The sequence below is a fragment of the Lepidochelys kempii genome, chromosome 6 (genome assembly GCF_965140285.1).
Source record: "Lepidochelys kempii isolate rLepKem1 chromosome 6, rLepKem1.hap1, whole genome shotgun sequence".
Classification (NCBI taxonomy): domain Eukaryota; kingdom Metazoa; phylum Chordata; order Testudines; family Cheloniidae; genus Lepidochelys; species Lepidochelys kempii.
Genome location: NC_136385.1, coordinates 21,468,270 through 21,484,223, shown reverse-complemented (window position 1 = coordinate 21,484,223; position 15,954 = coordinate 21,468,270). Strand labels below are relative to the sequence as shown.

Sequence of the window (15,954 nt, the reverse complement as noted above, 5' to 3'; positions counted from 1 at the left end):
TGATTTCCAGAGGCTCCGAGCTGTCCAGCCCAAGCAGCCTGCCTTCCCTTTAGCATGCTACACCAGCAGGAGGCCAGTGTACTCAGGCTGTATAGTGCCAGGGTCCCCCTCCTTGTGCTGCAGTAATAGAGATTTTTTTCTTTTTCTTTCAAAGAGCAGGTTGAGGAGAATCTGTCCCCAGTGCTTTCACTGACCCTTCAGCTCTCCACTCAAACATCCAGAGTTTCCTGTCAGGGATCCCTTTGGTATGTCTCCTCTGACCTTTGCACAGTAGCACCATATACACTGTTGTCTGTTCCCCCTCCACTTGCAAATACCTGTGACCAGGAATTTGTGCTAGACCATTATGTTGCTGCTGCATTTAGGAATATGTATAGGTCCAGGTTACCAGTGCACTGATATCTGTGCAGAAGTGAGGGAAAAACCTGGATGTCAGTCTGGAAGGGAGGAAGAGTGGAGAAGCTGTTGCCCTGCTCTCCTTAGGACTACTTCTGTTCATCCTCTGGCATTTGCAGCAGCCCATGTGGACCAAATGAAGTCTCTCTCTGCTTTATTGCCTGGTGCTATTTGACCTGGCCCCTAGCTATATTCCCTCCCCTTTCCTATTTCCCCTTGGCATGAGGGCAGTGGCAGCCATCTTTCCTTTCCCTTGTTGCTGTGGGAGAGATGGGTCAATTAACTTTGTCAAGTCAAAAAACACCCTAAAATCTTGATCCATTCTGGCAGCGCTGAAGAGTAAGTTTAACAGCTAATGCTGCAGTGTGGTTCCAGCTGATGATCCCTCAGTGTTTATGGTCAGACTTGCCTCATTCCTACCTGCTGACTTGATTTGCAGTTCTGTTTTAGCCCGGGAAAACTCCACTAGCCCAATGCTAGCCTGGGAATTCCTTCTAAATATTGAATATAAACAATCCCTTTATATTTTGTGAAGCTCGGGCAGTACGGACAGTGAAGAAAGTACAGACTCTGAAGAAGAGGATGGAACAAAACAAGACTTGTTTGAATCAAATACCAATGCAGAGGACAAAATGGAAGTGGACTTAAGTGAACGTAGGTGGTTTTTTATCCTACTGCCTCGATCTGCTTAGATTACCTGATGGAGGAATTAGATTGCAAGTTATCAGTGTAGGAAAATGTAACGGTCATTCAGTTAAGTGGTAGCTCATAGTGCAATTTTGTCTTCCTTACCACTTTATTGAGGCCCCTGCAGTTTAATATCTCACCTTTGCACCAAGAGGTTTTCTGCGTAAAATCCTCATAGCAGGATGCGAGTGTTGTCAAGTATGAGCACTTCAGATGCCTGGCTGAGTCAGACACATGATAATGTAGTATTCTGTTTATAAAATGGATTTTGGGTTTTTTTTTAAAAGAAATTGGGTTTTTTCCCCAAAAGGGATGTGTAGTTTAAACAAGCACACCTGTTTGAATCTGTTTAAAGCTGATGGAAGCTTTGGAGACCCATCAGTCTAAACCATTTGATATCTTTACTGAAACTAGTGAAAGTAAAATTTTGGAAGTGACAGAAAATCTGTACCTGTTTCAGACAAACTTTTACTCCATGCTGGTTCTTTTTTAGTAGTTTTACACAGGAGCCAAGAAGTGACTTGGACTGTAGGTACAGACTGTTAATGTTTTAAGGCATTAGACTTCTAGGGGCTCTTAAGCCTGGTCTGAACACACAGTTGTACCTGTTTTACTGAAGGCATAACTTTTATACTGATTTAGTTAAACTGGTGCAATTTTGTTTGTAGACAATCTTACCAGTTTAAACATGGCTTATGTCAGTTAGGGTCGCATCAGTAAATTCACAGGTGCAAGCTAAACTGATATAACCTCTCTTAAATTAGCAGTCCACACATACGAGTTGCACTGGTTTAATAGAACTGATTTAAATTAAACTAGTGCAACGTCCATGTATAGAAGAATGCTTAGTTTTTTTTATATTGATTATAAGGAATTATAAAAACAAAACAAAAGGAATTTGTTTTTTTCCTCTTCCTTTAGTCAGATTGGTGTCCCTGGCATCTGTGTGTCCAACAAGTTTTTATCCTTGTGGATCCCTCCCCTATCTGTCTGGATTGGAATTTCCTGTTACAATTGTAGTTAGTCACAGGGCTTCCTTTTCAGCCTGACTTTTTTGTACGTAACTGCTAATGAAAACAAGTATTTGCCTATGGGACGATGAAGCACCTTGAATGAGTACTCTGAGTTAGAGGCCTATTTTCAAAATAAACTTGCTACAAAATTTAAAATTCTAGTGGGAAGAATTTTAAAATAAAATGTTAAATCCTCATTTGTTTTTTGCAACAAAATTTTGCAGCACTTTGCTAGTGAACTGATTACTTATTTTCTTTGTTGCAGTTAACAAACACACATAGTAAACAGAAGCTAAACAGTGAGAAGAACACTTAGTTTTAGAAACAGGTGTTGACAGTAACAAATTAATACATATTTTTTCTATAAAATGTTGGACTATATTCATCCCTAGTGTAACTCAGTTAAATTATTTTTAATGTGTCATCTGTTAGATTGGATTGATTGCAGAATGCCATGAGTTATAGTGGTATTTTCCTCTAGTTTCATAGACCAAATTAATTTTGCGTTTGTGAATTGCATTCAGTTTCTAACTCTAGTGTACGCAGTGTTTCAGGTTAGCTATATGTGCATGTATAGAGTCATAATGTATTAAGAAGTGAATTATATCAATTTCGAAATACGTTATAATTGAAATTGTCAATGTTTCTAGCACCAAACTGGTCGGCTAACTTTGACGTACCCATGGAAACTGCACATGGTGCCAATTTGGATTCTGTTGGGTCTGATGTATGGAGCACAGAAGAACCTATGCCAGGAAAAGAAACTGGCTGGGCTTCTTTTTCAGAGTTTACATCTTCTCTAAGGTAGGAGAATTTTATTATGCTTTACCCCAGGCTACCAGCTGCCAAGGATAATGGCAGTCGGTACTAGTCCCTTTAGTGGGCATATGCATGTCTTTTGCAGAAGTGTTTGTATAATCCATTATGGAGTTCTGCCTGAAACAGAACTAGTGTTACTTGTCGTTTGCTGTACCATGTTGTTGGGGATTTTTTGTGGAGTTAAAAGGTATATTGTACGTAAGGGCGTCATCTACTCTACAACTATCATCTACTCAGGAGACTCAGATCCAGTCCGTTTCTGGTGTAGATGGTGTATCTAATTATATCTTGCTAATCAATTTGGTTGATTGGTAGGATGTTTAGGTCCTAGCCACACTCTTTTTTTTTTTTATAAGTGGACTGTAGCGGTAGTGTCAATTGGGCCTAAGTGACAAATGCATCTTTGAATATGGAATAAATTGAAAGAGTATGATGGCTCTGTTTTGTGATGTAAAGAAAATAGTTTTGTATATGTCTGAAAATCCATCCACTCCATGAAGCCCATGATGACTTGCTTAGACAGTCCCATAGTACTTTGAAGTGCTTGACCCTTTTCTGCTGTGTATTGGTTTGCATCAGAAATAGTCAGATTCCTAGGTATAATGAGATTGTAGCCACGTAAATATCCCCAGAAATGTGAATCTTTTAAAAATTGCCCAATTATTGTGCTCCAGAATGTACTTTTTCATTTAGGGCTGGTCTACACTTTAAACACTATAGCAGCACAGCTGCAGCACAACAGCTGCCCTGCTTTAGCACTTCAGCATAGACACTGCCGACAGCAGTTGGGGGGTTCTCCTGTCTGCATAGGTAATCCACTTCCCTGAGAGGCCGCAGCTAGGTCGACTGAAGCCTTATTCCATTGACAGAATGTTAGCTACACTGGGGGTTAGGTCAGCTTAACTGTGTTGCTCAGGGTTAGCTGGGTTGACCTAACTTCGTAGTGTAGACCTCGCCTTCGTCTCTTGCCTGCATGGGTGGTGAAGATCATATTCAGAATATAAATCAATTAAACAGATGTAGTGATTGATGTCTGCCAGAGTGTGCAGCTGCCCCGAAGCAACTGGTCCAAGAGATGTGAACTGCACCATTCCTCTCCATTGGGTTGTTATAATGAACTCTGATTTCATTTCAAATGTCACCATTACAGCTCTTCAATGCAATGCCTGAAATGGGGGCAGGGTGCAGTTGGTCGTCACACCAGTAAATCTTGACAACCACAAACTAGCTGCCAAGTAATTCAAACTGCCCTCCTAAACTTAAAATGACCTCTGCTCAAAGATGATGGGAAAGAGATGTATTCCCTCTCTGTAACAAGCGTCCAACTATTTAATAGGTAACAAAAACCAAAACTGTTCCTTACCTACATGTCAATAGCTGTATTTTTTCCTGTAGCTTCTGCAGTGCAATTAAACACCTACAGCACATTTCAAAATTGAAAATTTGGGGGCAGTGTACAATAAATTGAATTTAATATCAAATTAAATAAGACAAGGGATATTGTCTGACCTGGACTGCTTGGAAGTAAAGGTGAACAGTGCTGCATAATTTCAAGGTTTCTGCTGCAGTTTTGGGGTCCAAGTCCCTACTGTGTAAATTGCATCTTGTGCCCTTGGAATAGTAAAGGAACTGTTTCAAATTCACTTCAAAATGAGACCCTAATTCTGCAGTTAACCGCTTGTGGGTGGACTGCTATCCAGCACGGAGCCATTGCCTTTTATGGGACTTAAATGCATGCTTTCATGAATAGGGATATTTTTGCTGAATCGGGGCAAAAAGTCATTTACAATTATTTAAGATTGGAAGTGGCAGAAATGTGGTGTCTGTTTGGGGTCCTGTGGGATGTATAAATTTTGAGATCTTAATCCAGATACCAGTGGACAAACATCTATGTTATAAAGACCACCTCTGTGGTTGGTGGTGGTCTACTTCGTGGGCAGAGATGGCATTGATTTGATTTGGATATAGATATTGAGCAACCCAGATACCATTTCCATGAAAGGGACAGTCTAGCTGAGAATATATTTAAAAGGAAACTGCAAGGGACAAAAAAAAAATTAGACTTGTCCTTTTTATCCTGTTTCTGTGTCTCCCTCTCTCTCGATAGTAAACCAGAAAATCTTAATTCTGGCTTTTCCTAACTTTGTAGTGCTTGACTTTGCATCCTTAAAATTCTTTTAACATTTCTTAGATGAGTTGTAGCATAGTTGATTTCAGTGGGATTCTGGAGTTGATAGTACTCACAGAAATAGAAACGTTATTTTAGAAGTTCTGGTTGTAAATTGCATTTTAATGTTGAGAAATCTTTTTCCAAAACGTAATTCACTTTCATTTGTATTTAAGTTCGAAAGAGTCTTTAAGAAGTAATTCTCCTGTGGAAATGGAAACAAACACAGAACCAATGGATCCCCTGAGTGCAAATATATCTGCACTTGCAACACAGCCAGAGGGTAAGTGCACTGAAATTATTCAAATGATGTGTAAATGAATAGCTTAGAAGCAGAGTGGCTTAAATGAGTAGAGCATTAGACTTCCTGATTCTACCACTAGCTTCCTGGGAGATCTTGAGCAAGTCATTTCCCCTCTCAGCACCTCTGTTTCCCCATCTGCAAACTGAGGGTAAGGATACTGACCTCTTCTGAAACGAGTTTTGAGATTGACAGAAGAAAAGCACTGTATAAAAACAAGCTATTAGTGTTAATATTAACTTTACTTTTTTTTTATTAGTCAGTGGGACTTGGGCACAGCTTTAGTTAAGATGGCCTTTAGCCTCTTGAGTCTTTGGATGCAGCAGTGAACAGTCTGTGTGTCCGTCTCTCCCTCCTGTCGTCTAGCTTTTCCAGCGCATGCTCAAAGTGGATTAAAAATGAGCAGGTTACCCCTCTTCCCAATTAATGAACATAACAAGTGCTGGAAGCCCGGGATCTTCAGACCGAACTATGGGCTTGTCTACATAGGGAAACTTACCGGGAGACCTGTACCAGTATGATAACACCAGTATAACTTCCTATGTGAATACTCTTGTTCCAGAATAAGTGTCCAAACAAGGAGTTATAGCAGTAAATTTCCCTGTGTGGACAAGCCCTAACTAAGTGTCGCAGCTTCTGCAAATATCTACATTGCTAACTGATTTGGAAAATGTATGTTTTCTTCAGTAGCTGTTAAAATATTTCTGCCCATATTTGTGCCCATATTTAAAGTATATGTGCCCATGCATATTTTACCTGCCATGTGGGATTTGCAAAGTAAACAAAACTGCAGGAAGCTTGTGATTACAATAGACGTTCTCCTCCTACACATCTCAACTGATTTTTACTTGTTCATTACCTATAAAAATCATTAGCAATATCCTGATTTATTTCACTGTATCAGCCCAAGGAAGTGTTGCTATGGAGGCCAGTTCAGATGGAGAAGATGATGTGGAAAATGCAGACAAGGTAACTGAGACAGTAATGAATGGCAGCATGAAGGAAACCCTGAGCCTTACTGTAGATGCTAAAACTGAAACAGCTGTCTTCAAAAGGTGAGGAAACCTAGTTCATTTCTCTTATTCACTCAGGGTGTACAAATTTTTTTTCCCTCCTTTAAAAATGTTTTTAATAAATGTTGACTGAGCATTTTATTCAGTCCATTTGGAAGTATTTCACAGAACTAATGATTTCCAAGACTCTAGACACCTGCATGCAGAGATTTTAAACTTAACAGTCTAACTCCAGTTTTCCGTTACCTGAGCTTTCATTCATATGTAAATTTGAGTAGAGGTTATGGAGCTAGGTTTTGTTCTGCACTGGAACCGAAACAAAACCTTCTGAACTATTAACTGAATTGTGTTGCGATGTCAATTTTTGGATTGAGAGCTGAGTTTTTTGATTAGGGAAGGTTTTGTGTGTCCAGGGTTTTTGGGTGAGTGAGATGCTTCTTCGAGTATTGGTCCCTAGGTGTCTTCCACTGTGGGTGAATTCTTTCAAGCAGTGTCTTTTGTCGATACATGCACCCTTGCCTTCTGTGTGCTTTCAACCAAAGGAATTAAAGGGTGGAGCGGAGAGGACTGGACTAACGGTCTTTCCAGTTCCTTCTTACTGCCATATGGCCTGGATCAGAATGTCCAGTGTCTGGAGCTTTCCTTGGAGTTCTCTGATCTGTAAATATTCCAAAATTTGCTTTTGCCTATAGTTCTTTATATCACAGGTGTTTTCTCAGTTTCATTGTAAGCCCCAACCACTTTCAATGTGAAGTGCTTTCTTTTGGCCTTGCCACTGCCTTTATAATTAGTTTTTAATAGTTTTATAGCTTTTAGTAGAGTTTTCTAGTTAGATTCCGTACCTCAGAGGACTTCCCTCTTCACCTCAGCCTCTCGTATCCCTTCCAGTACTATGATAATTGTTGCTGCTCTTCTGAGTTTCCTCTGATTTGATAGTGTATTTCTGATCATGAGGTGTCTAAAACTGAATGCAAAATTGCTGGTGCAATAGCAGCAGAACTGTTTAGAGCATATATCCCTTCACTGCTACATGATCATGATGCTTCTCTATATATAACAAAATTGCAATGACTCTTTCTGGCCAGTGTTTGAGTAAATCACACATCTAACTATTCTCCTAGTCTATCCCTGTCTCTTTGAATTTTATGGTCCATTTTTTGATCCATGCTGCGTGAAGTCAGTTTCTACTGTTGTGGTTCTTTTACCTCCAGCCTATGCTGCTTCCATTCACAATACTTTGGTATAGAATTGTGAATTCTGAGATCCCTCGAAGAGTGAAAAAAAAAAAACTAATTGTAGAAAGATACTTTGACTTCTAACCCTCTAAAGGGGACTATATAGGTAGACCTGAGCTTCAGATGAAAGTCCCAAAATACCTTCAATTTGAAAGGAAAGCCCCCTAGACTAATAGCATGCCTAGTAAGACAGAGATCAGGTCAATGGTAAAGACGGGAGACTAGCTTGGAATAGGAAAACATGTAACTTGCAATCTCACATACAGGGGAAATGTTCCAGAATGCTGTATGGCGAGTTTTGATCAAATCCCCTCTGTGACAATTGTAATCATGTGCCTTTTCATTCCTTGTAATCCTAATCTGTAAATATTTCAAAGTAGTGCACAGAACTTTGTGGGATCAGTAGAACTCCCATTAGAGTCAGTATTTGTATGGCTAAAACCCCATTTGTTGCTTTGGGATGTGAGGATGTCCAGAAGTAGTGAGGATACAGAAATTTTGCATCAGTCCTTCTGGCTTGCTCCTCCCTGAGTTAAGCACTGTATACAAATTCTTACCATATTCTCTCATTTGAATTCTTTAGGCTGCTGCTGATAGAAAATTGGTATAATGAAACTGACAGGGTCCCAGAGAGACTTGGGTGTTCAGAGTAGTCTCCCTCTTTTTCCCTGAACTTGAGATTGCACAAGGGGTTTTCAGTTAATGTATTTAGGGCTTACTTTAGGTCAGCTAATTTATTATTACTGCTTACTGTTTGAATTGAGGTAGCACCTGGAGGCTGTAATCAGAATTGGGGCCCTTTTGTGCTAAATTACGTACAAACATGGAGGTGGACATAGTTCCTGCCCCCAAAGAATTTTAAAGGAGGTATCTCAAACATTTGGGAGAGAAGATGGGGAAAGTAGTTATAGGCATGTTTGTTTGCAAAGACACAACAAATATCAGAAGTCCCTCTTGGGCATCTGTCATCAGTTGGGTTTTTTTGGTAGGCATCTTGGGGAAAAGTTGCTCTTGAGGAAGGATTTAAAGGAGAACTGAGTAATAGCTTTATGTACTAGTTAGGAAGGATGTTTCATGCGTTCTTTAGTGTTGCTCTTTGTGGAAGTAACTGGTAAATGGAAGCTGACACAGTAGAGGTACTTAAGTTGTGAAGGTTTGTAAAGACCGGAAGCTTGTATTTCAAGCAATGAAAAAAGGAGAGCAAGTGGAGAGACCCAGAAGTGGAAGAAAATTCTGGCCACGTCACAACCTATCTGAGAGGAGGAGATTCTAGTAGTCAGGACAGGAGATCCAGACAAGGATTTTAGTGGTATGAATAGAAAAGGGGTTAGCTATGTTAGGGGGTCAGTATTAGGAAGATTTTGACATGGCCTGGATGTTGTGAAGGTCTTGAACAAAGGTGCAGTCAAAGCTGACATCCATATTATGGACCAGAATGGCAGGAAAGATAGCAGAGGTGTCGGGTATGACGGAGAATGGGTGGAGTGGGGAGGGCTTTGGAGGAAACAGACTGAGTTTAGTTTTGGTTATATCACATTTAAGTTAATGGCAAAACATCTAAAAAGAGATGTCCATTTGGATGAATGAGCTCTTAAGTGCTACCGTAATGCAAACAAATAGTAATGGAGGGAGATGGGTCAGTGGTAGAGAGATGTCCGTATCATTGGCGCAGAGGTGATAGCTGGATCTGAAAGTGTCAGTGAGGTTGTCTGTAGATGGGAACTTTAGGAGGAAAGGAAGTGGGCCAAGGACAGAGCCTAGTGGGACAGGATGCCTGTGTAAAGTGAGATATGGGACCAGGAAGATCCACTGAAAGAACAACCAAAGTAATAGGACAACTGGGAGAGGAGAATCTCTCTCAAATCTTAAGGGAGAAAAAAGACTCACATCATATGGTGGCAGGTTTACAGTTTGAGAGGTGTGTAAGGTTTGCACTTGAAATCAATGAAAGGTGGTTGGCTGACATAGAATCCTAGAAAATCAGGGTTGGAAGGGACCCCGAGTCATCTAGTCCAACCGCTGCTCAAAGCAGGACCAATCCCCAACTAAATCATCCAAGCCAGGGCTTTGTCAAGCCTGACCTTGAAAACCTCTAAGGAAGGAGATTCCACCACCTCCCTAGGTAAACCATTCAACTGCTTCACCACCCTCCTAGTGAAAAAGCTTTTCCTAACATCCAGTCTAAACCTCCCCCACTGCAACTTGAGACAATTACTCCTTGTTCTGTCATCTGGTACCACTGAGAACGGTCTAGATCCATCCTCTTTGGAACCCCCTTTCAGGTAGTTGAAAGCAGCTATCAAATCCCCCCCCCCCCCCTTCTCTTCTGCAGACTAAATAATCCCACTTCCCTCAGCCTCTCCTCATGAGTCGTGCTCCAGCCCCCTAATCATTTTTGTTGCCCTCCACTGGACTCTTTCCAATTTTTCCACATCCTTCTTGTAGTGTGGGGCCCAAAACTGGACACAGTACTCCAGTTGAGGCCTCACCAATGTCGAATAGAGGGGAACGATCACGTCCCTCGATCTGCTGGCAATGCCCCTACTTATACAGCCCAAAATGCCATTGGCCTTCTTGGCAACAAGGGCACACTGTTGACTCATACCCAGCTTTTCGTCCACTGTAACCCCTAGGTTCTTTTCTGCAGAACTGCTGCCTAGCCATTCGGTCCCTAGTCTATAGCGGTGCATGGGATTCTTCTGTCCTAAGTGCAGGACTCTGCATTTGTCCTTGTTGAACCTCATCAGATTTTTTTTGGCCCAATCCTCTAGTTTGTCTAGGTCCTTCTGTATCCTATCCCTACCCTCCAGCATATCTACCACTCCTCCCAGTTTAGTGTCATCCGCAAACTTGCTGAGGGTGCAATCCACACCATCCTCCAGATCATTAATGAAGATATTGAACAAAACTGGCCCCAGGACCGACCTTTGGGGCACTCCACTTGATACTGGCTGCCAACTAGACATGGAGCCATTGGTCACTACCAGTTGAGCCTGATGATCTAGCCAGCTGTCCATCCACCTTATAGTCCATTCATCCAATCTGTACTACTTTAACTTGCTTTAACAAGAATGCTGTGGGAGACCATATCAAAAGCTTTGCTAAAGTCAAGGAACAACGTCCACTGCTTTCCCCTCATCCACAGAGCCAGTTATCTCATGGTAGAAGGCAATTCGGTTAGTCAGGCTTGACATCTTCTGGGTATGAACATACCCATAACAAAGTAGCTAGAAAAAAAGAACATGTAGCATTGGAGTGCAAATGAGAAGGGAGAAATTTTTTAAACATAGATCTGTATTTACCAACCCCCCCTTTTCTCTTCTCTTTTCTCTTCTCTTTTCTCTTCTCTTTTCTCTTCTCTTTTCTCTTCTCTTTTCTCTTCTCTTTTCTCTTCTCTTCCCCTCCCCTATAGGCTTCACAACTGTAAGGGAATTCTCATGTGTAGTTCTAGCTGAATAGAAACCCTAACCAACTACATAAATGATCCCTTTTTCTCAAATGTGTGCTGCCCATTGTCTGCCTGTTTTAGTGCTATGCAACATATGCCAGGTGTACTTTAGCCCCCAAATGAAAAGATGACTTCCTTTAGGAATTTTGAATGAGTAGAGTGTAGTACAAATAAGTGGCTTTAAAAAAAGAGAAATATAAGGCTGGGTTTCCTGATGTGCTTTTCCATGGACAAGTTTAGTCAAAGTGCTAATTTTTGAAAGGAACCTCAAGTCTTTTATACTTTTCTCTTTCTATTTTTTGCATACTTTTGGCTTCAGGGTGTTGAAATCCTATCGGTATGTATGGTAAAGGCTGTGATTGTTCTCACTTCAGGCACCAAGTACATTCTTTATTCCCTCCTTGCACTTGTATGTAATCATTGTATTTCATGCATTTTTTTTTTCAATCCAGTTTAAGTGGGCGTAACGCTAATGTATTAATGGATGTCTACAGAGTCCAGATTCCTGTGCTTGATTTCCATGCTTCAATCATAATTCAGAAACCATTTGCATGTAGTCTGGACCCTTCCCTCCGTCTCCTACTATTGCATGAAATTCCCTACATCCATAACTGAAGTTAAATTGTAACCTGCTTTTTATTTAGTGAGGAAGGAAAATTGTCTACCTCGCAAGATGTTTCTTGTAAATATGTGGTGGAGGAGAATACAGAAGCTGTAGAAGAAAATCCTGCTACTCCACAGCCTGATAGCAGCAGTGCAGAACAGAGGTAACCTTATTAAAGGCTGCTTTCAAGCCTATTACCAGCTGTTTATAGCATGTTTTTCTAATAGAACTAATCTATATATCTACAATTTCTGGTTCCAGAATCCATTTATCAGCTCTTGGTGTTAAGTGTCTTTTCTGCACACATTAATCTATTGTTTGTACCTGTTCTATGTGTATTCTTTTGAGTTGTATTTTTCCATTAATGTCTGGAGTTCGGAGGAAATAGCTTTTTTTCAGAAGTATTTCATTCAAATCCCTTTTACCCAGTATACTGTAGCTAAAATGAGTTGGTGTTTCCATTCTTTTGCAAGAAAAGGTGGGTAAGGTAGTCTTTTACTGGACCATCTTCCGTTGGTGAAAGACAAGCTTTTGAACTACACAGAGCTCTTAAGCCTGAGACCTGTACAGCAATTCTGTGTAGCTTGAAAGCTTGCCTCTTTCACCAACAGAAGTTGGTCCAGTTGGACCCCAGGTCGGTGCTGCAGGAGATTCCCTTCGTGGCCCCATCCCCGTGGCTGATTTTGGGCTCTGACACCTCAGATCTGGGCTGGGGAGCCCACCTGAGCGAGCTCAGCATCCAGAGCCACTGGATGCGGGACAACTTGGCCCTCCATATCAATGTCAGGGAACTCAGAGCAGTTCGCCTGGCCTGCTAGGGCATTCTTACCTCACTTGAAAGGCAAGGTGGTGCAGGTACTGACAGACAATACTGGAGCGATGTACTATATCAACAGGCAGGGAGGGGCCAGGTCCTCAGCCCTTTGTCAGGAGGCCCTCAGCTTATAGGACTTCTGTGTGCGTCATGCCATTCATCTGATCACCACCCATCTGCCTGGCTCCAGGAATGTCTTTGCCGATCACCTCTGCAGGACCTTCTCATTTCGCCGCGAGTGGTCCCTCCATCCGAAGGTGGTCAGCGTACTTTTCCGACGGTGGGGAATTCCCCAGGTGGACCTTACCATGTCCAGGCAAAACAGGAAGTGCCACCAGTTCTGCTTCTTCCAGGGTCTGGACCGGGGTTCCCTCTCAGATGCCTTCCTCATTCCGTGAATGGGGTGCTCATGTATGCCTTTCCACCACTGCCATTAATCCACAGGGTTCTGGTGAAGGTCAGGGAAGACGGCGCGAAAGTCATCCTTGTGGCTCCGGCGTGGCTCCGTCAGCACTCGTTCGGCATGCTGTTGGACCTGTCGGCAGCCACCCCCCTCCCACTGCCTCTTCGACCAGATCTGCTGTCGCAGAACCATGGCAACCTGCTGCACTCGAACCTGGCACTGCATCTGACGGCATGGCTGAATGCAGATGAAAGAGCATGTTCAGCCCGTGTTCAGCATGTGTTGCTTGGCAGCAGAAAACCCTCAACCAGGGAGACCTACCTGGCAAAGTGAAAAAGGTTTGAGTGCTGGGCTGCAGAGAGATGTCTTTGGGTCCTCACTGTAGGACGTACTGGATTACTTGTTGTGTCTGAGATTTCAGGGGTTGTCCTTTCCCTCTGTCAAGGTCCACCTGGCGGCCATCTCAGTGCAGCACCCCCCCAGTCTACGGTGGGTCCCTCTTCTCCGATCCCATGATACTGCGTTTCTTGAAAGGGCTGGAGTGCCTCTACCCGCAGGTCCGGCAGCCGGTCCCCCCCTTGGGACCTGAACGTAGTGTTGTCCAGACTCATGGGTCCTCCTTTTGAACCCTTGGCTTCCTGCTCCCTCCTCCTCCTGTTGTGGACGGTCTCCTTTTTGATCGCTATAATATCGGCCAGTAGGATGTTGGAGATCAGGGTGCTCACTTCAGAGCTGCCCTATATGGTTTTCTTCAAGGACAAGGTGCAGCTGCAGCCTCTCCCGAAGTTCCTGCCCAAGGTGGTGGTCCAGTTACATACTGGTCAGAATATATGTTTACTGGTCTTCTGCCCGAAGCTCCATGCATCGGATGAGGAAGGGAGGCGTCAACACCCTGAATGCCAGGCAGGTGCTGGCTTTCTACATGGTCAGAACGAAGCCGTTCTGTACGTCATCGCAGCTGTTCGTTGCAGTGGCAAATAGGATAAGTCACCCTGCGTCTGCACAGAAAATCTTGTCCTGCATCACGGCCTGCATCCGTTACTGCTACGGGCTGGCAAAGATATCCCCACCGGCAATTGTAATGACTCACTCAACTCGAGCACAGGCGTCATCGGCAGCCGTCATGGCCCAGGTGCCGATTCAAGAAATCTGTTGGGCTGCAACCTGGTCATCCGGCCACACGCTTGCGTCGCATTATGCTTTGACCCAGGAAGCACAGGATAATGCCGGCTTTGGCAGAGCTATGCTGCAGTCTGCAAGCCCGTGAACTCCGAGCCCACCTCCGAAGATGCTGCTTGTGAGTCCCCTACAATGGAATTGATATGAGCAAGCACTTGAACTAAAAATGGTTACCCACCTTTCGTAACTGTTCCTAGAGATGTTGCTCTTGTCCATTCCATTACCACCCCCACCCCCTCGTTGGATTGTCGGCAAGAAAGAACCGAGAGGGCATAGGGCTGGCTGGGCCTCATATACCAGCGCATGAGCACAGCGCTCAAGGGGGCGACACAGCCGGCCCTACTGATACCGCTAAGGCAAAGATCTCGGATGAATGGAATGGACATGAGCAACACATCTCAAAGAACAGCAGTTACGAAAGGTGGGTAACCATGTTTTTTATTGAGTTGAGATTCTTTACTTTTAAAAATATTTTATGTATAAGAAGAGTAAATAACACGTTAGGGTTCTCTTTTACACTCCACTGTGGGATTTTTTTAAAAAACACCTCAACTATTTGACCTTTACATGCACTCCTAGTAGATTAAAAATTTTGCACATTTCAGGAAATCAAAGAAATGTAAAAGCTGGAAATGCTGTAATACGGCACCATTTTAAAAATAGCTTTGCAAAGCTTGTCAGATGTTTGCCAAGACACACAGCATTAGCCTGTGAATAAAGAATTACGAGCATAAACCAGAAGAGGGCTCTCAAAGCTAGCAATTCCTCGCATTGTTCCTGATTTGAGTAAATGTTTTTTGTTTTGTTTTGAAATCCCTTTTTGGCCTCTAATGACAAATTTTAGAATGGACAAGGTATTTTAAAACTCTCTCTAAAGGTGGCTGTCACAGTAGATTTAATCAGATTCATCACAAGTGCAATATAAATATGTAGATAGACCTATCCCTGCTTTTGGGGCTCCATGCATGTATGCTTGGTGGGAGTCTCCTAGGTAAGTCATGGTCCCCCCAATCAAAAATAGAGAGGTCTGCTAGGAGTCCCAGAGTGCCCCAGAATTTCCCAGTGGTTGGTTTATTTCAAACAATTAGTGAAGGTCACTGCTACTGCTGTGGTGATTGTGTAGAATAGACTCTTGACCATCTAGTTTTTCTATTTTACCTCCCAGATTTTTCCTGAAAAGTTGATAATTTTTTGTCTAGTGCGGTCTGTCTCTTTTCTAATGTATATATTTTTTTAAAAAGTGTTTTTAGTGAGTGATTGACAGCCAAAGACTTAGCTAGGGGACTCCTGCTGGTCATGTGCATATAGAGCACAGACCCAAGAGTGTGGCTTCTCTATGATTGTACACCATCAGAGAACAAGCGTTACAGGTAACTTTTCTTTGTGTGCAGTACAGAATGGTATATTTTTTTCTTTAAAAAAAAAAATTCGTGACATGGTTTCAGTGGATTAGTTTATTGCAGTGGATGAAAGTGGAGTGGATTTTTTGGGGTTTTTTTTAAAGTGCATGTTGTTTAACCTAGAAACAAGTGGTGTTGGTTTGAACCACATGAGTTTCATATCATTTGTATTGCCTGAATTAGCAGGGAGAGCGTTTACACTAAAACTGTTCTTGCCATAATAGGGCTTTTTTTGCTTTTCACTTTCTTCACTCCTTGCCCCCGAACTGTTCTTTATCCTTTAACAGTAATGGAGTGAATGAAATTCAGAATGCTCCTGAAACAGCAGCTCCTAGGTCAGATTAGCACACAAGACAATTTTTAAAAACAATTACATTTATTTACTTTGTATTTTTGACTCTGCAAATATTACTTCTATATGAAAAATAATTGATATGAGATGTACTTAAGTAATAATTTGGCAAGCTGAAGCACT

At 42.3% G+C, this 15,954-nt stretch overlaps 1 protein-coding gene across 16 annotated transcripts in view; it reads left to right on the top strand.

The window, feature by feature from the left end:
* PPP6R3 (protein phosphatase 6 regulatory subunit 3) overlaps window positions 1-15,954 on the top strand; it is a 138,379-nt gene that overhangs the window by 118,795 nt on the left and 3,630 nt on the right. For 8 of the 16 annotated variants that reach the window (XM_073347063.2, XM_073347071.2, XM_073347068.2 and 5 more), the window contains 6 exons: window positions 932-1,050; window positions 2,747-2,900; window positions 5,259-5,365; window positions 6,288-6,438; window positions 11,399-11,416; window positions 11,724-11,846. In XM_073347063.2, the coding sequence (XP_073203164.1) occupies window positions 932-1,050; window positions 2,747-2,900; window positions 5,259-5,365; window positions 6,288-6,438; window positions 11,399-11,416; window positions 11,724-11,846 (672 nt within the window). Of the gene's footprint in view, window positions 1-931; window positions 1,051-2,746; window positions 2,901-4,065; window positions 4,196-5,258; window positions 5,366-6,287; window positions 6,439-11,398; window positions 11,417-11,723; window positions 11,847-15,954 lie in introns of those variants that run through there. The other 8 variants (XM_073347074.2, XM_073347073.2, XM_073347070.2 and 5 more) reach the window with 2 other exon arrangements.